General features: G+C 44.5%; 2 protein-coding genes across 5 annotated transcripts in view; one reads left to right on the forward strand and one right to left on the reverse strand.

Annotated features, from left to right (window-relative positions):
* Positions 1-23,681, reverse strand: part of MTOR (mechanistic target of rapamycin kinase) — a 123,861-nt gene that overhangs the window by 62,881 nt on the left and 37,299 nt on the right. For all 4 annotated transcript variants that reach the window (XM_058552883.1, XM_058552882.1, XM_058552880.1 and 1 more), the window contains exons 24-28: positions 22,591-22,683; positions 21,760-21,906; positions 16,916-17,058; positions 13,684-13,846; positions 13,402-13,547 (exon numbers count right to left, since the gene is read on the reverse strand). In XM_058552883.1, coding sequence (XP_058408866.1) covers positions 13,402-13,547; positions 13,684-13,846; positions 16,916-17,058; positions 21,760-21,906; positions 22,591-22,683 — 692 coding nt within the window. The remainder of the gene's footprint in view (positions 1-13,401; positions 13,548-13,683; positions 13,847-16,915; positions 17,059-21,759; positions 21,907-22,590; positions 22,684-23,681) is intronic.
* On the forward strand, positions 386-5,889 carry ANGPTL7 (angiopoietin like 7). Its single transcript, XM_058552885.1, has 5 exons — positions 386-943; positions 3,365-3,465; positions 4,058-4,252; positions 4,893-5,091; positions 5,327-5,889. Exons 1-5 carry the CDS (start codon positions 574-576, stop codon positions 5,494-5,496), a joined length of 1,035 nt encoding a protein of 344 aa, XP_058408868.1. The 5' UTR covers positions 386-573; the 3' UTR covers positions 5,497-5,889.

Consider the following 23,681-nt stretch of genomic DNA (forward strand, 5'->3'; position numbering starts at 1 on the left):
CACGGTTATATAACCTTTAGAATGGAATGTGGAAATTCTTCTGACTCTGCTCTGCTTGCTGATAGAGCTGAGCCAGTGGCTGGCAGGGGTATAATCTAATAGGCAAAACTGGAAACACACGAATTCAGTCCTCTTGTCTCAGCCCACAGGCTGTGCAGGCAAGGAAAGAAAGACTGGGCCTCATCTCCCTCCTCCCCTCCTCTGGCCTAAGTTTACGCTGACTTCACCCAACAGGCACCTAACCCTCCCAGATGAGCTGGGAGGGGCTAAAGCGCCATGCCTGGCCATGGTGGGAGTGGAGGTGCAGGCAGCAAACAATATTTAAGGTGCTGAGTTTGTAGGGGATTCAGGCTTAGGAAGGAAAGCTATAGGATACCCAATTAAGCTGCACTTTCAGAAACTCAAGATTTGAGAAAGGCTAGCAAAGAGCAAGGCAAGAGAGAAAACAATAAAGTCGGAAGCCCATCAAGAGTGAAAGGGTAAGGTTACAATTAGCTGCCGTTCTGCAAACCTTAGCTGGGCATATCCAGATTCCCCCAAAGGTAGATCCTTCCTCACCCAGGCCCAAGAAAGATGCTGAAAAAGACTCTCTCAGCTGTGACCTGGCTCTGTATTTTCGTCGTGGCCTTTGTCAGCCACCCAGTGTGGCCACAGAAGCCCCCTAAGCTCAAGACACCTGCACAGCTCAAAGTGGCCGCCTGCTGCGAGGAGGTGAAGGAGCTCAAGGCCCAAATTGCCAACCTAAGCAGTCTGCTGAATGAACTGAGCAAGAAGCAGGAGAGGGACTGGGTCAGCGTGGTCATGCAGGTGATGGAACTGGAGAGCAACACCAAGCGCATGGAGTCGCGGCTCACAGACGCCGAGAGCAAGTACTCTGAAATGAACAATCAGATTGACATTATGCAGCTGCAGGCAGCACAGACTGTCACTCAGACCTCAGCAGGTAAGGAGAACGTGTCCTCACGCTACTCACTACCTTCCGCCTCAAACAGCCAAGCATCTCTCACCTACAGCATTGCTTCTAGGTAACTTGGTTGTGAGAATGAGTACTGGGGGTGTTTTTGGGGTATACTTTCTTGGGTACATGCCACTGACTCTATTTTCTCTTTAGTAAAGGCTTATAGGGTATCTCTTTTGATTTCTAATATTGTGTGAACTTACCCAGTACCTTCACAGGTCTCTCATCACGCAATGTTTCAGCATATTGAATGTATGAATTACCTTCCTGGAGCACAGAGAGATTGTGTGCTTTGCCCAAAGTCACGCAGCAAATCTTAGAAACAGCGTTCAAGTCTCCTGATTGGTTCACTTCCTTACCCAGAGCTGACAGGCTATACCCTCAGTCCTAAGGAAGTAGGAATGAACACTAAAAACATAACATCTGTTGCTCTGGAAGCAAAAGTTTTGCCAAAAACAGTTCTCTCTTGTCTCTAAGATTTAGTGGAATGGGCATTAATGAAAATTTGTATCTTCTCTCTGCAAACCTAACTCTTCTCACGCGCTCAGAATTAAGGGTATAGACACTGCTCACAGCCATTTGAAGAATTTCTTTGTGTTCAGGAGAGAACAGCCTCCTGTAGGTTCCTCAATTCCGACATTTCTATTTTTTCCTATGATCTCAGATACAATTCTCCCTAATAGTAAAGGAAATAAGAAAATGCAATGCTGAAATCTAGATTTTTAGTAGGCCCAAAATAAGACACATAATGTTTTCTTGTGCAAAATAACTTTCAGTTTCTGGTTAGCTTGGCTCAGGCACACCAAGGTGAATGTATTGTTTAGAGAGAAATTTGGTTTTCTGAAATTATCAGGAAATTATTAGTTGTAAGGAGCATATCCTATAGATATGTCATTTCTTGCTGATATAAAAACTTTTGGTCCAAGTCAAAATAAGTCAAAAACCAAGTCAAAACAAGAACAGAACAAGTCACTGATAACCTTCAGTTCAAATGAAGAAAAAGCTTTAACATGAAATAAGCTTGAAAATTCTGTTACGTGTATAAGCCACTTTCGAAGCATGTACTTCCTGACCCTCAGTTCGGGACTGAAAAGGTATTCTTAGGCCATTTTCCACGCAAGCGAGTCCTGAGTTGGTCTGTGAGATGGAACTAGACGCGCGGAAGACCAGGCCAGACAGAGGAACCCGACCGTGCACTTCCCGCTCCTCCAAACGGGACTTGCTCACCTCCCAGCGGAGAGTTCCCTGGGGGTCAAATGCAGCTCTCCTGCCAAGCCTCTTACTCCTCTTGCCCAGGACATCATTCCTTATTTTTCTTCTCTTTTACCAGGTGCTGGGTCACCTTTATACTCTAACCAGGTAGCCCCTTGGAGAAAGCAGTAAGTTGATGTTTTCATCAGTAATAGGAAATGAAGAACTCTGAGGGCAAAGGCCAGCGTCCCCGTCCCCTCCCGCAATGTGCTCTGCCTGGGACAATTCTCAGGAGGAATTGCTACGGCCTGCCATCTGTGTGCTCTTCTCTAAAAGGCCCAGCGCAGTGTTCACCAGGAAAAGAATCCCCAGATACAGAGGGCAGGAAGCATCTTCCCGACAGCAAGAGTGCCCGCTCTCTGCATCCTAGCAGGAAGGCCTCTCTTCCACAATGCTCTTCCATATTTAGAAGAGGGAGACAAAATCAGGCATAAAGCAGTAGCCCCCAGGGCAGCCGAGGAAGCATTTAAATCAACCCCAGAGTGAACACCAGCCTGTCCAATTCTCTCACTTCCTTGTTTTAATAACACTGCCAGCGGAAGGCCTCCAAGGTTCCTCAGGGTGTTTGCGTTTTCATGTTAGAATCGAGCAGTGTTAGATTAAGGGGGGAAAGACTGTAAAATCTATCTCCCTTAATTAGGGTCCTAGTAGGCAGACAGCAGCCACTACCTCTGAAAAACAAAGAAACAAACTAGGAAACAACAACAAAACCAGACTCTGTGAGATACTCATGACTTATTTGGCAATAGAGGCTCGCTGTCCTAGAAGGTGAATTTATTAAATAGGAGCATCTGTTACGTGGCCCTCACACATCGTAATGTTTCCAGAATTCATGGCCTAGAACTACAGCAGGATAGTTTATTTCCGAGTTAACCTGAAACCACCTGCTGATTGACCTGTTGAGGCTATCCAGGTGAAGGGCTTCCCCACCCCTCAGCCTCACCACCAGGGAAGCCAAAATACATCCCCTCTTGGTCTCTCGATGCCCGTCTCTCCCAAATCCAGACGCTGCCTACTAATGAACACCCATGTGAATTTCACAGTAGAAATGAAGTCTCAGTTTTTCAACTTCCAATTTAGATACAGCAGGAATGCCTGCTTGCCACGGAGCCCCTAGGTTTGGATGCTCACCCCCGTGGTCTGCTCCTTTGGTAGATGCCATCTATGACTGCTCGTCCCTCTACCAGAAGAACTACCGCATCTCTGGAGTGTATAAGCTTCCTCCCGATGACTTCCTGGGCAGCCCTGAGCTGGAGGTAAGGTCTTCACTGCCCATGTTCTACCATCTGTTCTCCACCCCTCAAAGGGCTGGGAACAACAGGGCTAGTCACAGACTAAAGGAAAAGAAACTCAAGACAGAGAAGCAAACATACCAAATATGAGACAGCTGTCCAAACACTCAATTTATGGGGGGAAAAAGTCTAAGCATCTGTTTTGCCCCTTTGAATCATCAACCAAATAACAAACCTTCTAACCTAATTAGATAATTCTATAACCACCACCTAACTAGTTGAAATCTCTTGTCACGTCCTAGAGCACTTATTCTTTGGGGAAGGAGAAAAAAGAGAACATGTAGGGAGCATATAAGAAGTATCTGGATTTTCTTTCCTCTCAACTGTATGTACACTTGCCCCCATCCTCAATTTTGAGAATTCTTTCTCAGCAGACCACCCCTCTGCCCCAGCTCGCCAGCACTGGAGTAGAATGCTGCTGTCCGAGCCAGTACAACTGTGGAAGTGCACACATCCACTGGCTCTGCGGGGATGGGAGAAAGGTAGGGAGGCCTGCCCTCACACTCCTGCTGCCTGCCTCTGCGGGTCCCTGACCAGAGCATCCTCTCTGCTCCAGGTATTCTGTGACATGGAGACATCAGGTGGCGGCTGGACCATCATTCAGAGACGAAAGAGTGGCCTTGTCTCTTTCTACCGGGACTGGAAACAGTACAAGCAGGGCTTTGGCAGCATCCGTGGGGACTTCTGGCTGGGGAATGAACATATCCACCGGCTCTCCAGAAGGCCAACCCGGCTCCGTGTGGAGATGGAGGTGACTACAAGGCCTGCGCCCCCGGGACTTGATCAGGCTGCCACACTCAGCTGTGCACAACTCTGGGGGCGCTATTCCTATTCTTATTCACTATAGGCTTGTATATTTACTATAATGGTTTTCCTGGAGGTTGCAGTACAGTCAAGGAAGAGTAGGTTTCTCCTAGTTTTCATAAACGTGAGGCTGTAGGTACAGAGGAAGAGGCTGGACTCAGGCCAGAGCACAGTGACCCAAGAGTCACCTGGGCTGATACACTGTGGCCCCTGCTCTGGCCTGGGGCACAAGGTCCTCTATGCGCAAACCTTACTGATACCGGTTGGCAACCCTCATCAAAGGCCTTGAAGCATCACCATATTCTCAAATTACTCTTATGACCTCTCTGAGTGGGATACAGCAAAACCACACATCTATACCTTACAGAGAGGGACGTGAAGGGACAGAGAAAGAGAGACTAATCACCGCCACATGGTGACTCAAGAGAGAAGTTTGATCTAGGACTCCTGTTTTCTGATTCCCAGGGTAGTGGGGTAAACAAGGAACAAAGCCTTACTAGATTCCCAGCAGTAAAAAGATGTATGGCTGTGGGCTGGAGAGAGAGAAGAGGTGCAGTTTTTCTAAGGCTCTGCCTCCTCCCTGACAGGACTGGGAGGGCGACCTGCGCTACGCTGAGTACAGCCACTTTGTTTTGGGCAATGAACTGAACAGCTATCGCCTCTTCCTGGGGAACTACAGTGGCAACGTGGGGAAGGATGCCCTCATCTATCACAACAACACCGCCTTCAGCACCAAGGACAAGGACAACGACAACTGCTTAGACAAGTGCGCACAGCTCCGCAAAGGTGAGCTTGTGGGGGCGGGGGGCAGGTTGAAGTGTAAGCCCACAGTCCCACTTGAGGAGAAAGAGTGAATTTACAACTACACAGCTAGGATTCTGGCTTTGGTATTTCTTTTTGACATCGGCTCTAACTGCTTAGCTACTGCTCAAAAAAACTTCACAAATCCCTGAAGTCCAGTCTCTCAGCTATTTCCAAGGGGAGGACATATTCAGCTCACTAGCACTGTTTCCTGGGCCAGGTGGATACTGGTACAACTGCTGCACAGACTCCAACCTCAATGGAGTCTACTACCGCCTTGGAGAGCACAACAAGCACCTGGACGGCATCACCTGGTACGGCTGGCACGGGTCCAGCTACTCCCTCAAACGAGTGGAGATGAAAATCCGCCCAGAAGACTTCAAGCCCTAAAAGGAGGCCTGCTGTGGAGGAGGGCTGGAGAAATGGAGACAGATGGAGGCTGCACAAGGGTGGAGAAGGAGAGGAAGAGAGCCTAGACAGGGTGGGGGTGGAAAATGGCCTATAATCTCCCCTGAAAGAGTAAGTCTCTGGGCAGCACAAAAAAATTATATGTACCAAGGATGTTACAGTAAATGGGATGAAGTATTTAATTAACACAGTGGGTCCTGACACATACTTCTCAGGGGGCTGGCCTGAGTGGGCTCTCTGCCTGCGATCTCTGACACAGCAGCAGCTTCTCTTTTCCACATGATTTTTCTGTAAAAAGAATAATCGTGAGACCACTTGATCCATTTACTCTAAGGCCTAAATTATGTGAGGGCAGAAAACAAAGCCCTTTGCTAAAAAGAAGCATACTGTTTTGATTCTCCAGGAGAGGTCCTGGTGTTAGAGAAAGGAGTGAAAGAGTAGGGTGCGGGAAAGGAGTTTCTATTTTTAAATCCAATAAAATTACCTTCAGTCTCCGTGTTGTTTTTAAAGTGACAGAAACGGTTCCGCTGGAGGTGAGCTGGCCCAGGCTGGACCTGCTTGGAGGAAACTCCAGGGCACTGAGCCTTGCAACTGGCCTCTGAGCACCTCCCCTGCTCGGCCTCAATCAGGCACAGCACTAAAGGCAGGTAGTGGGTCTAGTGGCGGCTGGGGAGCGCCAAGAGGTGGTAGGGATAAGTCCGTTGTGGATGCTTGTATAAAACTGCCTTAAAATATTCACAGTCAATATGGATATACCTATTTTTTATTTACTCTGTAAGAAAAGGGCTCAGAGAGCTTCCTCTTCTATCTTATCTATAAAAAGTGGCTAAAAAATGAAGGTAGATGACACTACGGTTAATAATTCATGCTGTATATAAGCATTTTGCTTTGTAAAAATAAAATATTGTAGTTTGTTTTAAATGCTGCAAGTTTCTTTCTCCTTCTACAATAAACTTTTAAAATGTGTTTGTTTTTAAATGATTATCCTTACCACTTAAAGCATGGTAAAAAGTGGAAGTGAAAAATCAGAGGGCGAGCAGTAAGAAAGACTGAGTTTGTTGCAGTCTTCAGGGAAACCAAGGGAGGAGCAGGAAGCCAAAAATGAAAAAGCGAGGGACAAAAAGGGCAGCAGCCACTGCTAAGGGGTCAGATTCTGGCATACCCACCTAACCGTGACAGAGGCCAACGCCTCCACTGGCTTCATAATACTTTGCAAACCAACACTCCCACTTTCTACTTGAACAAACTAACACATATGGAGAGGGAAAATATCTTTAGCCATAACAGATGTCAAATAATCTTGACCTTCAGGAAGGCATTTTTCCTTGCCAAAAAGAACCACTCCCTCGAACCAGTCAGTAGAAGGTGAGCCATTATTCTTCCTCAGTATTTTCTACTGCACCCACAGTCCTTTGATTGTTGGGAACCTACTTAACCTTAAAAACAAGAACCTTGCGGATTTTCAAAGAAATAAAGTGAGTAGAGGAGAAGTACACTGCAGAAGGGCATCCATGGGACAGGCATTCAAACAGAAACTTCCTAAGGCAGGCAGTGCAATCAGAGGCACTCAGCAGCCAGCCCAATACTGCTAGGAAGAGAGGATAACAAGATCAGGAGTTAAAAGGAGATGAAGAGGAGAAAGTGTAAGATGCCTACGGCAGAAGCAGCTAAAAATTCTCTCTCTCATCTCCTATACACTCCACAACTAAAAAAACTGAGGCTCTAGGCAACAAAAGCTAGAATAAACAAGTGGGACTACCTCAAACTAAAAAGCTTCTGCACAGTAAAGGAAATTGTTTAAATCAATAAACTGAAAAGGCAACCTAGAAAACGGGAGAAAATATTTGCAAACCATAACCCCTCATAAGGAGTTAATGTCCAAAACATATAAAGAACTTCATACAACTCAATAGCAAAAAAGCCAATAATCCAATTAAAAAACGGGCAAAGAATCTGAACAGACATTTTTCCAAAGAAGACATCCAAATGGCTAAAAGGTACATGAAAAGGTGTTTAAAATCACTAATCATCAGGGAAATGCAAATCAAAACCACAATGAGATATCACCTCACACCTGGTAGGATAGCTATTATCAAAAAGACGAGAGATAATAAGTGCTGGCGAGGATGTGGAGAAAAGGGAACACTTGTACACTGTTGGTGGGAATATAAACTGGTACAGCCAGTTTATACTATGGAAAACAGTAGGGAAATTCCTCAAGAAATTAAAAATAGAACTACCATACAATCCAGCAATCCCACTTCTGGGTATATAGGCCAAGGAAACAAAATCACTATCTCAAAGAGATATCTGCACTCCCACGTTCATTGCCGCATTATTCATAATAGCCAAGATATGGAAACAATCTAAATATTCTTTGACGGAGGAATGGATAGAGAAAATGTGATACACACACAATGGAATATTATTCTGCCATAAAAAAGGAAATTCTGCCATTAGTGATAACAGCAATGAATCTGGAGGGCACTATAAAGACAAATAATGTATGGTATCACTTATTTTTGAAATGTTAAAAAAAAAGTTGATTACATAGAAACAGAATAGAATGGTGGTTGCCAGGGGATGGGGGAATGGGAAATGGGGAGATGCAGGTCACAGGACACAAACTTGCAGTTATAAGGTGAGTAAGTTCTGAGGATCTAATGTGCAGCATGGTGACTATAGTTAATAATATGGTATCACATATTTGAAATGTGCTGAGAGTAGATTTTAATTAAGCATTCTCACCACACACACAAAACAGAGTTAAATATGTGAGGTGAGGGGCCGGCCCCGTGGCGTAGCAATGAAGTGCGCGCGCTCCAGTGCTGGCTGCCCAGGTTTGGATCCTGGGCGCACACCGATGCACTGCTTGTCAGGCTATGCTGTGGTGGCATCCCATATAAAGTGGAGGAAGATGGGCACAGATGATAGCCCAGGGCCAGTCTTCCTCAGCAAAAAGAGGAGGATTGGCATGGATGTTAGCTCAGGGCTGATCTTCCTCACAAAAAACCGTGGCTTAGTGGTTAAGTGCGCGCGCTCCGCTGCTGGCGGCCCGGGTTCGGATCCCGGGCGCGCACCAACACACCGCTTCTCTGGCTATGCTGAGGCCGCGTCCCACATACAGCAACTAGAAGGATGTGCAGCTATGACATACAACTATCTACTGGGGCTTTGGGGGATAAATAAATAAATAAATAAAATTATTAAAAAAATATATATATATATGTGAGGTGATAGATGGTTAATTATCTTGATCTTCATAATCATTCCATAATGTATATCAAATCATGTACATTTTACATATATACAATTATATTTGTCACTTATTCCTCAATAAAGTTGGGGGAAAAAAGCATCTATATTGTACTAATCAAACCCATAGTTGCTGAAATTTATACAATTTTTTATATGCACAACTGAGAAACTGAAGTATCAACTCTTTCTGACAGGTTAATGTTGAAAATAAAACGTTACCATAAAAAAACCTCAAAAACAAAAACTGAGGCTTTAAGTCAGCCTCTGTGGTTTACTTCACCCTTCTGAGAGAACTTCTGAGAGAGGGGGGCAGAGGGAAAAGGGAGAGAGTTGTTAAAGAACACACAGACTATGCCCAGCCACTTCACCTACAGTGGTGCACATTCTGACAGTAACCAGCACTTTTCAAGCACCTCTTCTGGTGCAGGTTGACGATGGATACCAAGGATTCAGAGATGAGTACAGCACAGTCTCTGACCTTAGAGAGGACAGGACCACCAGGAACCAAGAGGAGAACTCAGTGTCACTCCTGAAGGTAAAGAACATTTTGTTCTGACCACATCCTCTAAGATTTGTAAGAGAAGAAGGTACGAAAAGTATGAAAAAGAACAGGCCTGATGGGCAGTTGTCAGAGTTGCATGTCCACCTAGTAAGCACTGTCTCCTGTTTTTATTTTTAATTCTGTAGATGTCTCAATCAGATTTTTTTTTTTTTTTGCTGAGGAAGATTTGCCCTGAGCTAACATCTGTCCCAATCTTCCTCCTTTTTTGCTTGAGGAAGATCAGCCCTGAGCTAACATCTGTGCCAATCTTCCTCTATTTTCTATGTGGGTTGCCACCACAGCATGGCTGACAAATGGGGTAGGTCCATGCCCGGGATCCGAACCCGTGAACCTGGGCTGCCAAAGCAGAGTGTGCCAAACTCAACCACCAGGCCACAAGACCAGCCACCAGAAAATTTTTTAAAAAATGGGATTACTTGTCAGGGGCTTGGCAATGAAAGCATCCAACTCTGAGCAGCCCCTCTCTTCTACTTAGCGTGAGAAAGAAAAGCAGGTGCTATAAAATGAATGTGTGTGTCCCCCTCAAATTCACATGCTGAAGCCTAATTGCCAAAGTGATGGTATTTGTTTGTTTGTTTGTTTTGTGAGGAAGATCAGCCCTGAGCTAACATCTGTGCTAATCCTCTTTTTGCTGAGGAAAACTGGCTCTGAGCTAACATCTATTGCCAATCCTCCTCCTTTTTTTTTTTTTCCCCCAAAGCCCTAGTAGATAGTTGTATGTCATAGCTGCACATCCTTCTAGTTGCTGTATGTGGGACGTGGCCTCAGCATGGCCGGAGAAGCGATGCGTTGGTGCGCGCCCGGGATCTGAACCTGGGCCGCCAGTAGCGGAGCACGCGCACTTAACCACTAAGCCATGGGACCGGCCCAAGTGATGGTATTTGGAAGTTGGGCCTTTGGGAGGTGATTAGGCCGTGAGGGTAGAGCCCTCATGAATGGGATTACAGAAGAGATCCCAGAGACCTTCTTCTCTGCTTTCCACCATCTGAGCACAAAGAGAGAGGTCAGCAATCCAGCAAGCCAGAAGAAGGTCTTCATCAGAACCCAACCATGCTGGCATCCTGATCTTGGACTTCCCAGCCTCCAGAACTGTGAGAAGTAAGTGTTTGTTGTTTAAGTCACCCAGTTTACGGTAATTTGTTACAGCAGCCTGAACAGTCTAAGTCAGCAGGCCACCAGCCCTTACCCTAATGCTATGGGCTGACCAAGTAAAAGCTGTGTGTGTGTGTGTTTTTCCAAATAATCCAATACCCACCTAATCCTCTGTTCCCTTAAGAAACAATTATACTTACTGAAATATATGAGCTTTGAGGAGATGGGGGTAGTTTATACTGTCTCAATGTTAGCCTTGGTTTGGGGATTACACATGGAATTTAATTTGTCCTAGAGCAGATAGGAAAAATGTCAATAGGTAGGAAGACTGACAGATTGATCTAGCAGTGAGAGAACAACATTCTCAGCAGAGCACAGCTTTTTAAAACAAAAACAAAAACTAAGAAACAGCTGTGCAAAGATATTTTTGTGCACAGTTAACCTGATTGTTTCAAAGAGAATATAAGGAAATTGACTCAAATGTATATACTAGAATAACCTTTAAAAAAGTGGACATGTGGCCAGCCCAGTGGCGTAGTTGTTAAGTTCATGCACTCTGCTTCGGTGGCCCTGGGTTGGTGGGTTCAGATCCCGGGCATGGATCTACGCACTGCTTATCAAGCCATGTTGTGGCGGCATCCTGCATGTAAAGTAGAGGAAGATGGGCACAGATAACGCCCAGGGCCAGTCTTCCTCAGCAAAAAGAGGAGGATTGGCAAAGGATGTTAGCTCAGGGTTAATCTTCCTCGCCAAAAAAAAAAGTGGACAAATGGTGAAGGGAAAGTAAGAGTAGGAAAAATAAAATAAAGCTGGAGAGAGGAGGGCAGTAGACAAAACAGGTAAGATGTCTGTAATTTGTTAGAGGTGGGCCAGGAAGTGAGCTGCGAGCTCTCCAGCAGCCATTGTGAGGAAGGGAATTCAATCTATCACTGAAGAGCAATGTCCCCAACACTGAACCAAAGTAGTGGCTCAGGGACCTACAACTACCAATGGTCTCACCCTGGGGGAAGTTTCCACGAGGCTCATCCAGAGGGCTGTGGGAGTGCTGAGAGCATTAACAGCAGCTTTGCCTAAGGTTGTTTCCTAAAACTTTCTTCAGTGAAAAGGATGGCAGAACATCGTAATGGTGCTTAGAAGAACCAGTTTTACAAAATCAGTAGGAAAAGCTGCAAATGGAAACAAAAAAGAAGCGTACCGGGAATATCTGGGAGACCAACTGAAATGAGGCAAAACTGCAAGCTGAGCTGAATTAGGCTGGGAAAAACCACACAGCTCGGAGCAGCGGCTTCACCTGGGAACAGCGGCTCTTACTTGTTTGTTTTCTTAAAGTCAAGATCAATCTGCAAGGAATACTGAGGACTTATTTTCAATTATATTGGCTTAAGAAGTTAAACAACCTTCTTAAACACTTTTCCAGGGCTCTGACTCTATCTTTCTACTACAAATCTGTACAAACATTAATGCTTCTACGATTGACTCAATTATGGGGAAAAACCTGGGGTGGGATACTACCAGTTTCAGATAGGTATCAAAGAGAAAAAGGTTAGCAAGGAAATTAATGTGCAAACTAGTTATTTGACATTGAAGTCATTATATTCATGAAGCATGAATGGACGGGTGGGAGGAAGAAATGCAGGTTTTCACATTGCTGTGCCTAACTTAAAACTGAAGCCTACGCCACAGGATGGCATGTTTATAATTGTTCCTATACGATATTTTATTTTATTTTATTTTTTTGTGAGGAAGATCAGCCCTAAACTAACATCCATGCTAATCCTCCTCCTTTTGCTGAAGAAGACCGGCTCTGAGCTAACATCTATTGCCAATCCTCCTTCTTTTTTTTTCCCCCAAAGCCGCAGTAGATAGTTGTATGTCATAGTTGCACATCCTTCTAGTTGCTGTATGTGGGACACGGCCTCAGCATGGCCGGAGAAACGGTGCGTCGGTGCGCGCCCAGGCCGCCAGTAGCGGAGCGCGCGCACTTAACCACTAAGCCACGGGGCCGGCCCCCCATACGATATTTTAGAAATCAACTTTCTCTCCAAGTCCAATTTATTTGGGCAAAAACATGATTCTATTTGTATTTTTTGGGTCACTTTTTAAAGTGTTTAAAGGAACGCTTTTTAGCATTTACTCAAAAGTAGAGCCAGCAGAGAACTTGGCTACTTGATTTCTCAAGTGAAGAAAGCTCCATACACAGCAGACTGTTTCAGCCACAAAGGAGGTACTTATTAGCTGGGTGATTTTTCCCTAAACTCTCTGTAGCGAAATAATCAACATGTTAGCACTTACATGAAGATAATTACATTCCAGAGTTAATATTCTCTGTTAATCATTAGGGGAAGTGAACAGTTCTTTAGGAGCAGGAGCTAATATTTCAGGTTGCTTGTAATTTCATAACAGCAGCAAATTTATTAAACAACCTATTTTTTCTATACCCAGAAGATCAAAACCATCTTATGAGAGGACAGAACATAACCAAATCAGGGGAAAAGACCAATGAATCTCAGACTTCGTTCTGCCTTTTATACTCATAGAACTCCAGAGGAAGAAGACTCAGGCACCAACATATTTATCAATAAAACCCCACCCTGCCTTTGGGTGGCCTTTGAGGCATGGGAACCAGTACTTCCTACTCCTATCCCAGAGAGTGCTATCTAACTCAGACATAAAATCTGTCTTTCCTAGGCTATTGCCACAAAATTGCTTCTAGACTGATTTCATTGGGACAAGCAAGCACAGGTTGGAAAACACCAGGAGCCCATGTACTAAGGGTCAACAGAAATGACAATTATGGTACAAATACTGGGGAGAGCCATCTGCAACCACTTCTCATTTAAATGTACTGGCCAGACCCGACGGCAGATTTCACAGAGCGGAAGACTCCAAGTGACTCCAGTGAATTGGCACCAGGCAGTGGGAGAAGAGAAGTCATTTTAGATGAAGGCAGCAATTAAAAAGGGTTTGCAGCCTACCTGATGAGAGACTCTAGGATGGCAGGGGTGGGACCTTTCTGGAACTCCAGTTCTTTGTAGTGCAGTGCTTTGGCATATGCTCGGCACTTGGCAGCCCTCTCACCCAGCAGAACAATGCCATTGTCGTCTCTCAATGGCAGGGGGCCCTAGAGGAGAGCAGAAGCCCACAGCATAGGAACATTGCAGACAGGGCACAAACAAGAGTAGGCTGCATGGTGCTTCTCCTCTCCCACCAGCTGGTTCCCTGTCAGGATCCATCTGGACAATGGGGAAAAGTCTCACCTTGTCACTGTGTTCCATGAATTCAGCCAAGTTTAAGAGGGTTTGTGTGACTTCAGCGATGTCCTGTGAGGTGAGGGCCAACTCGATGCTTCTGATGAGTTCATCCTGTTGGTCTTCATTCAGTTCAGACCAGCAGGACACAAATGCAGCGTTGAAGAGATCCCTGAAGGCAGAGAGGAGCACAGAAAGATATTGGTAATGCCTCTTGTGCCTCTGCCTGGTGCCACAAAGTCACATCTACCAATCTACTCCAGGCATTATTGACTTCGATTATACGTATAGACTAGTGCTGTCCAGCAGAACTTGCTGGAAATGGTCTACATCTTCCCTGCTCAATATGGTAGTCACTGGTCATTGAGCACTTCAACTGTGGTGTGACTAAGAAACAGAATTTTAAGTTTTATTTAATTTTAATTAACTTAAAATAATCATATGTGGCTAGTGACAACTATTTTATAGCAGGTATAGACACTGATATACAGGGAACTGTGTGTGGGGGCAGGAGGAGAAAGAAGGGCAAAGAAAAGTAACTTGTCTCCACAGGTACATTTCATGGTAGTTTTGCAACATTTCTCTTCATTGGAGGGGATGACAGAATGGGGACTTCTAACATAGAAGTTGGCATTAACAGATTCCGAAGATGATAATCTTCAAATGATTCTTGGGATGCTTCTTAGGCAATGTCCAAATTCCAAAGATCAGAACTGGCAAAAGCAGCACCTGCTATTGCTTTTCGAATGATAACTAGAACCCTTAGTTGGATGGTCATAAATAAAATGACAACAGAACTTAAGAAACTAGAAGCATTAGAAAATAGTATCCAAACCGCTAAGTCCTAAAAGATTCTCTAAGTGAATCTCTAACAGCTGGAGCCTTACAAAGACCTGGAACTAGAGGGGCCGTTTCTAAGATTACTACAACTATTTTAAATCACTACAGCATCACATGGATGGACACTTGCTACCCCTGACATCTGAACTTTAATCCTATCCCCTCTTTTATGGTGAATGTTGGGGTAGGGGAGTTGGAAACTACAGGATATGCATACAATGTACGGGTTTAGCATTTGATGCCCCTACATATACATTTTGTTACATACTAAAAAGGTTAAGTCGGACCAATGTATATAATTTTGCAATCTGATGGAAAAAATAAAAATTGAAATTAAAAGGATAACATGAAGACTGAAAGAAGTCCTAAGTAAATTAAGAAATAAGCTTTCTGATCTAGATCTGAGGCCACACTGGATCCCAAATGAATATATTTGGCACTAAGGGGATAAACACATATATGCATGTTATCACAAGCCTTTTGGATGACATTGTGCTCAGAAGTGACATGGAACAGAAGAGAAGTACTTTATATCAGCTGAGCATATGAAATCTGCACACTATGGAAACAGGAAAATCCTAGGAAGTATTTTTAAAGCATTAAAAAAATACTTCAGGGGGCCACCCCGTGGTCTAGTGGTTAAGTTTGGTGCACTCCACTTTGGCGGCCCAGGTTTGGTCCCTAGGTGCAGAATTACACCAGTCGTCGGTGGCCACGCTGTGGCAGCAATTCACATACAAAATGGAGGAAGACTGGCACAGATGTTAGCTCAGGGTAAATATTCATCAGCCAAAAAAAAAAAAAAACTTGGAAGAAATTAGATGAATCAAATCATGGCATCAAAGCAACAGTCTCAGGGACCATCACTCTCCTGCATCACTCTCCACACAGCAAACCAGCTGCACTGATGAAAGTGAAACAAAATGCACTGTTTTTTGATTCTTGTTAATGAGGACTGTTTGTTAATTAAACCACTACTTTATGGCTCATTATGAGTAATAATTGTCCACTGTAGAAAAATTTGAAAAATAGAGAAAAGAATAAAGAAAGAAATAATCACTCCTCCAACCTTCCTAGAGATAATCATTGGTTTTTTTTTTTGTGAGGAAGATCAGCCCTGAGCTAACATCCATGCCAATCCTCCTCTTTTTGCTGAGGAAGACTGGCCCTGGGCTAACATCTGTGCCCATCCTCCTCCACTTTATACGGAACGTCGCCACAGCATGGCCTGACAAGTGGTGCGTCAGTGTGCACCTGGGATCCAAACCCGGGTTGCCAGCAACAGAGCGCACACACTTAACTGCTAAGCCACAGGGCCGGCCCCGAGATAATCATTGTTATATTACTTTCTAATCTTTTTCCTATGTACACATATTTTTAATAGTTGAAATCATATATTTATGCCATTTTGTATTCCATTTTATTCACTTATACTGTAAATCTTTTACATGTATTAAAATTTTTTATAAACCAAATTTATAATGGCTGTTTAAGATTTATTATTTAAAACAGTATTTTTTATGGTAAATTCTATTTTCCAAAGATGGCTGCAACAGCATCTCCTATTCCATACGTATCTTCTAGAATCTTGCTACTCCCCTATCAAGAGGTGGCATGCAAGTCTCCTCCCCTTGAACCTGAGTGGGCCTTTGTGACTGCCTTCAACAACAGTGTGGCAGAAATGACACTATGAGGCTTCCAAGGCTAGGTCATACAAATACCAGGCACTTCTGCTTCATTCCCTCAGGGACACTTACTCTTGAACTCAACCAGGGTTCTGCGAGGAAGCCCAAGCAACCCACAGAGTGATCCACGTGGAAAGAAACCAAGGTCCCTAGCCCAGGCTGAGTTTCCAGTCGACAGTCAGCCCCAATTTGCCAGACATGTGACTTAGCCATCTCGAAAGTGGATCCTCTAGCCCCTGGACAAACACCCCCACTGATGCTGTGTGGAGAGGAGACAAGCTGTCCCCACAGGTCCTGCCCAAACTGCAGATTCATGAGCAAAATAAATGACTGTTGTTGTTTTAGACCAGTAAGGTTGGGGGTATTTGTAATGCAGCAATAAATAACTGGAATATCATTATTATTAGAAACAGGTTATATTAAACTATTACATAGTTGTTTTTGCAGTTCTAAATAACTTTGTAATTAAAATTCTGGACCTAAATCCACTAAGGAAAGGTATACTAGCAAGATTAAGATGAATGCTTTTCCTGTGATAAGAGCTTGCTCAATTTGCCTTTTCCTTTATCCGCCCCCCCCAAGTTGGCAAAATTAAAAATACTAGCCGTTTTACTATTCTTGCTAATAAAAACAAATTCTTATATATTGTTTTCTATGTGTTGACCCTCTTGATCTCAATCTGAAGCTGGGAAGAAGGGAGCCCTGATACACCATACCTGGCCATCGGGTTGTAGGCCTGAGCCAGGGCCCAGCAAGAGCGCAGGGAGGGTGACGAGGAGTCCTTCAGCAGCTCCAGACTCAGCCGCCTCAGCCATTCCAGCCAGTCGTCTTTGGAGACCCTTCTGGCAGCTCCCCAGGCCTGTAATCCCCCAGGCGACAACTGAAAACCGTTAGCTTCAAGGGCCAATTGTAAAGAGCCTTCATCTATTTAACGATTATTCTACTTTGATTTATAAAATTATACCTCTCATGATAAAACTCCCTCAGAACACAAATATAAAAGAGTAATATTTAATTAAAAGCCATAAAACAAAACCTCTGGAATATAGCACAATATAGCAAAAGACTGTTTTACAACTCATTGGTGCTGGACTCGATCAGCAAAGCAGAGAGCTCTACAGACCCAGAATGGATGGCAACTGTCACGCTCAGAGTGCATTCAACAAAGCCTAACGGCCTCCAGCAGTATGTACAGGCCCTGGGCACTCTGCTTGAGGACACTGGCTCATCTTACAACAAAGAGTCACACAGGGAGAGGGAAAATGCTCAGGTTCATACCATCAGGAATCATGTTGCACTCAGGTGGGCAGCGAGCCCAAAGCACAGGACACTATAGTGGAATGAGACAAAAGGAGCTGAACAGATTTAATTTTTAATTTCTAATTTATCCCGTCCAATTTTCCTCAAAACCCCGAGCTCTCCAGGCATCAAGAGTTACTACCAGGGGCAGCTTAGGGAGGCGGATGGAAAGACTCAGGCTCTGGAGACGGGCAGTAGAGTTTAGTGGCCAATAACCACACTCCAGTGGTTATCAAGCTCAGTGGCTTGAGTGCAAAACGCCAGTTATCTAACTTACTGGCTGTTTGACCTTGGGCAAGTTACTTAACTTCTCTGTGCCTCAGTTTCCTCATTTGTAAAATGAGGATAATAGTTCCCACCTCATAGGGTGTTGTAAGGATTAATTAAGTTAATAAGTTTAACAGATTTATAACAGTTCCTGACACAAAGTTAGTGCTGTATGTGTGAGTGCCTGTTACTCTGAAGTTAGAAACACCTGGTTGGAATCTTGGCTCTGCCACTCAGCAACTGTAGCACCCTGGGCAAATTACTTGTATGCTGCATCTGAGCCTTGGTCTTCCTCATCTAGGGATAAGGTATCTACAGGGACTAGGTGGAATAGATGAGCAAAAAATGGTTGCTATTATTATCAAAATGACATCTCTTTGAACTGGCATAGTCCTAATTACTAAAACCCTAACTTTTTTTTTTTTAATTTTTTCTTTTATTTTTTTTTTTTAATTTTTATTTATTTATCTATCTTCCCCCAAAGCCCCAGTAGGTAGTTGTACATCATAGTTTCACATTCTTCTAGTTGCTGTACACGGGACGCGGCCTCAGCATAGTCAGAGAAGCAGTGCGTCCGTGCGTGCCCGGGATCCGAACCCGGGCCACCAGTAGCGGAGCGCGCGCACTTAACCGCTAAGCCATGGGGCCGGCCCTAAAAACCCTAACTTTTAAAATATATTCGTAAAAGATTTTTCCAGCAGAACAGGCATTGATCCTCCCTAAACTAGGGAAATTGCCTAAAAGCAGAAGTTCTCAAGTGAAGTGGTCCAGGGAGTGAAAGAGACACATCAACAACTCAACCCATCACCCCCTGGGATAAACTGGAGATTTGCCGTGGCTTGTGATGAGTTACCGGGTGACATTAAGCAAACTATTATTTTATGTCACAAACTGAAGTAGAAATATTAGAAGAGACAAACTGAAAAACGACATGAAGGATTCTCACTGACCATATATTGAGAACCCCTGAACTAGAAGGAAGAGTGACACTAGATACTAAAGACTTGAATTTTAGACCTTGTTCTGTTGAACGAAATGGGAACACCAAGGCCTTTTCTATCCATAGGTTTTTGGCTTCCTCCCTACGCAATGGGTCTCTGGATAGCTGTACCGTAGAACATGGCATTTTTAAGAGTTGGACATACACAGGGGCTGGCCCGGTGGCGTAGCGGTTAAGTTCACGTGCTCCGCTTTGGTGGCCCGGGGTTCGCAGGTTCGGACCCCAGCAGTGGACCAATGTACTGCTTAGCCGTGCTGTGGTGGCGTCCCATATAAAGTAGAGGAAGACGGGCACGGATGTTAGCCCAGGGCCAATCTTCCTCAGCAAAAAGAGAAGGATTGGCAATGGATGTTAGCTCAGGGCTAATCTTCCTCACAAAAAAAAAAAAAAGAGTTGGGCACACACAAAGAAGTATTACTATACAAGGAAATATTACTGTGATGTGAGGTGGAGTCTGGGGAAGGTGGAAGCAGCTCAGCACAATGGTTAAGAGTCTGGGCTCTGGAGTCACACTATCTAGGTCAAATCCTGGCTCCACCCTTTACTAGCTGACACTGGGCAAATTATTTAAACTTTCAGTGCCTCAACGTCCACACTTGTATAATGGGGACATTAATGGTAGCACCTAACTCATACGGTTATTGTGAAGATTAAATGTGTCAATAGACATAAAGTGCTCACAAATGTTGGTAGTTGTTATTGCTATCGTTACTGTTGTTACCATTTGATAAATGGTAGCAAATAGGTATTCAAAAACCCTTAGCTTAATGGACAACTGCACAATCTATCAAACAGGCTAAGTCCCCACATGGGCCTTTCCCGCTGCATGTAGGTTACAACATAATCGACTCTCAATTCTCTGGGTTCTGTAGTAAGCTGTTTCAAGACCAGCCAGTTTCCTCTCGCCCGCCCACCCCACCCCCGCTGCCGACTGCCTCCTCTGGTAACACTGGTGCAGGCTGATGGAATGCCAGCTTATCTGTTTAGAAGGTAAGCCCAAACAGATTATCACAAGACAGTAAAGCTGCTGAACGTCCTGGAGGGCATTCTAGAGGCATCTAATGAACGGTTTTTATGTTTTCTGTACCATGCAAATCCTCTATTAGCACAGCCAATAGAAAGGTGACTGGGGTGGCAAATTGTTATTTTGAAAACTGGTTAAAACTGACAAATATACCAACTCCTAATTATCATCACATGAATATGTGAAAGTACAACTTACTTTTCACTGGAAATGGATCTGAGACTTAGCTGTGGAGGATTTTGCTTAGGGTTTTTGAACTTGATCTGTTCTCTCAGGTGAGATAAACTAGAGATTCTTTCTTTACTGTTTGGCAAAGTTTATGCTTATTTTTCCAAGTCCTGAGTAGAAAGCAAAACTTCCTGGAAGAAATTAGACTACTGGGGAATTTCCTAAAATAGAGAGAGCAAAGCTCTAAAGCAGGGTGGCCAGCTGCCTGGTTGGAAGGACATTCTGAACCAAGGCAGACTGTAAACATCTGGTGGAAATGTGTATCTGGCCTCCTTGCCCGGCCTCTCCCTCAAGTGTAAGGTGTCAGTACAGTGGCCTCAACAACTGCTTGGGATGCCAGGTGACTGATGACTTTTTCTTCCTCCTGAAGGCTCAGAATATACAAAATCTACAAAGGGAAAGCAGCTTCACTCCTGATCCAGGGATATCTGAGCACTTCCATCTTAAATCATCAAACGTTTCTCAGCAGTGGTCACTTTACAGCTGTCTGTGCGGGTAAAGAGGGGCACAACCGTCAGTAATAAACCCCGTGTTCCGAAGCTGTGTGTGAGTACACAGGTCTGTGTTCAAATCTTTATGGGCTTGGCCAAAAGAAGAGAACCAGTCAGCTGGGACCCAGTCCTGCCCAGCTCTTTACCTCTATCTGCTGCTACAAATGAAGTGCAGCTGCCTTGGGTCAGCTACTAATAAAGGAAGAAGAATACTATGTTGAAGTCCAAACTGGGAGCTGCTTACAGTCACCGGAAGCACTAAAGGCTAAAGCAAAATACGGAAAATGAGCAACCTGGTATATTTATTTAAAAGTCAGGGACATAACTATGATTATTCTGCTCAGATCCATTAGAGATGCTTTGAAACTGCTTATTTATTTTATTTATTTATTTTTTTGTGAGGAGGATCAGCCCTGAGCTAACATCTGCCAATCCTCCTCTTTTTGCTGAGGAAGACTGGCCCTGGGCTAACATCTGTGCCCATCTTCCTCCACATTATATGGGACGCCGCCACAGCACGGCTTGCCAAGCGGTGCGTCAGTGAGCGCCCGGGATCCGAACTGGTGAACCCCGGGCCGCCGCAGCGGAGCGCGCACTTAACCGCTTGTGCCACCGGGCTGGCCCCAAAACTGCTTATTTTAAATGGATGGCCAGTGGCATACATGGTGAGAAGCCAGTTATATCCCAGGTTTTGGTCAGCATAGAGAATTCAGTACTTATCTGCAAAGACATAAAACCTCACTACTCAAAGTGTGGTCCACGGACCAGCAGCATCAGTGTTACCTGGGAGCTTGATAGAAATGCAGAATATCAGGCCTGACTCGGACCCATGAATCAGAATAAGCATTTTAACAAGCTCCCCAGCAGATGGTAAGCCCAACAAGTCTGAGAAGTTTGGGAAGCACAGCTTTCAAGAGCCTGCATCAGTCTCAGTGCTAACTAGGGGCTCACTGGTTGTGCTCCGTTCATACAGAAAATGAGAATGTTATTTGCAACAAAGCATTCTACTATCAAAGCTCCAAGGGAGCACAAAAGGACACTTTGTTCTTTTCCTTCTATTAAAAAAAATTTACAATTCAGACATCTGGAGAAAGACAAAATGACCTAAGTTCATGGTATACAGATTCTCAGAAAAACGCTTGGGCTGGTTTTTGCTTGTTTTAAACTGAAGGTAACAAGAGCTGAAAGTTCTGAACAAGACAGAAGAGCAGGGCTCTCCTTTCCAAGACCCCCGGGAAACCATAGACCTGCCTTTTGGAGGTTGATGGTGCTGACGTGCAGTTTCTTCATGGGTCCCGTTTCTACTGGTCCACTAGCCAATGCATCCCCTTGGCCACTCCTCAGCATTCGATGCTGGTAAATCAAAGGGTCCTCTTCTTCATCAGCAAGGGTGTATCCCTGCAACCAGAGATTTATGGAACAAACCTACAACTCCACTGGATGCTCCCAGTTTAGAAAATATCCTTAAACCTTGGGAGGTTCACATCTTTTGGAAGAGATAGGATTTAGGTATGGCTCCATGTATGGGCAAAATGAATCACAAGTGGGCTGTATTCCCCACTGCAGACTCGTCTTTCTTGACCAGTGACAAGCACTGACTTCGTAGTAAGAGCATGCAACTGACAAATATGAAACAACTGTGAGCAGTGATAAAAGTGATGAAAAGCAGGGGTAGCAAAGAGCCTGCTGCCTGTTTTTGTACAGCCCAAGAGCCAAGAATGGTTTCTACATTTTTAAATGGCTGAAAAAATATCAAAAGAAGATAAATATCTTGCAACATGTGAAAATTATTAGAGGATCATATTTTGGTGTCCATAACAAAATTTGAGTGAAATGTAGCCCGGCTCGTTGGTTTACATGTATGCACACGGCTGCTTTCAGGCTGCAATGGCAGAGCTGAGTAGTTACAACAGAGACCGCATAGCCTGCAAAGCCGAAAAAATTTACTATCTTTACAGAAGAGGTTTACCAGTCCCTAGTTCAGAGCTAAAACGCTAGATATTCTCCCACAGCTAAGATGACAAACATATCAATTAAGAAAGACAACGGGGGACTTTGAAACCGAAACGAAGCGCCGTTCACCTTGACAATTCTGCAGATGAGCACATCATAGCGCTGATGGTTGATTCGGTGTCGCACGAGAACTTTATTCACCATTGGGATGAAAATTTGGTACTACAACAGGAGAGGGAAGAGATCAGAAACCATCACTTTGGAAAGTAAAGAAAAGAATATTACCACCACTATATTATAGCTGTTTCTTCTGGGTTTTGGGCTAGCTCTGTGGTATTCAGAAGAATCACTTTTTACCCTCCTCCTATAATCCTAGTCCCCATCATCTTCCACCCGGGTTACTGCAACAGCCATTGTAATGGTCTCTCTGCTTCCACCCTGGGCCCAGTCCATTCTTCCACAGAGCACTGAGAATAATCATTTAAAAATGTTTGGTCAGATCATAGTATTCCTGTGCTGAAAATCCTCCAAAGACTTCTACTCTTGCTTGGAGTAAAAGCCAAAGGACTTACAATGGCCTACAATAGTATGTGCAAATTTTTTTTTTTTTGTAATTTATTTATTTTTTTTCCTCCCAAAGCCCCAGGAGATAGTTGTATGTCATAGCTGCACATTCCTCCAGCCGCTGTATGTGGGACGCGGCCCCAGCATGGCCGGAGAAGCGGTGCGTCGGTGTGTGCCTGGGATCCGAGCCCGGGCCGCCAGCAGCAGAGTGCGCGCACCTAACCGCTAAGCCACGGGGCCAGCCCAGTATGCAAATTTCAGTGGGCATCAGAATCACCTGGAGGGCTTATGAAACCAGAAATCACTGGGCTCCACAGCCAGAGTTTCTGGTTCAGTAGGTCTGGGCCGAGGCCCGAGAATCTGCATTTCTAACAAGTTCCCAGCTATGTAGATACTGACACTGCTTATCTGGGGATCAGTTTCCAGCCCCCCCCACATATCTCTATGACCTTTTCCAAGGACTTTCCCCCTCGCTCCCTCCTCTGAAGTCGCACTGCTCTCCTGCTGTTCCTTGAACCCTCCAAGCATGCTGCCGTCTAGCACCTCTGCATTTGCTATTCCTTCTGCCTGCATCCCACTCTCTGGGCCTGGGCCTTTATTTAGGTCTCTGCTCAAATGTCAACTTATCAGAGAGTTCTTCCCCGTCCACCCTAAAT

Source organism: Diceros bicornis, chromosome 13 (genome assembly GCF_020826845.1).
Source record: "Diceros bicornis minor isolate mBicDic1 chromosome 13, mDicBic1.mat.cur, whole genome shotgun sequence".
Lineage (NCBI taxonomy): Eukaryota > Metazoa > Chordata > Mammalia > Perissodactyla > Rhinocerotidae > Diceros > Diceros bicornis.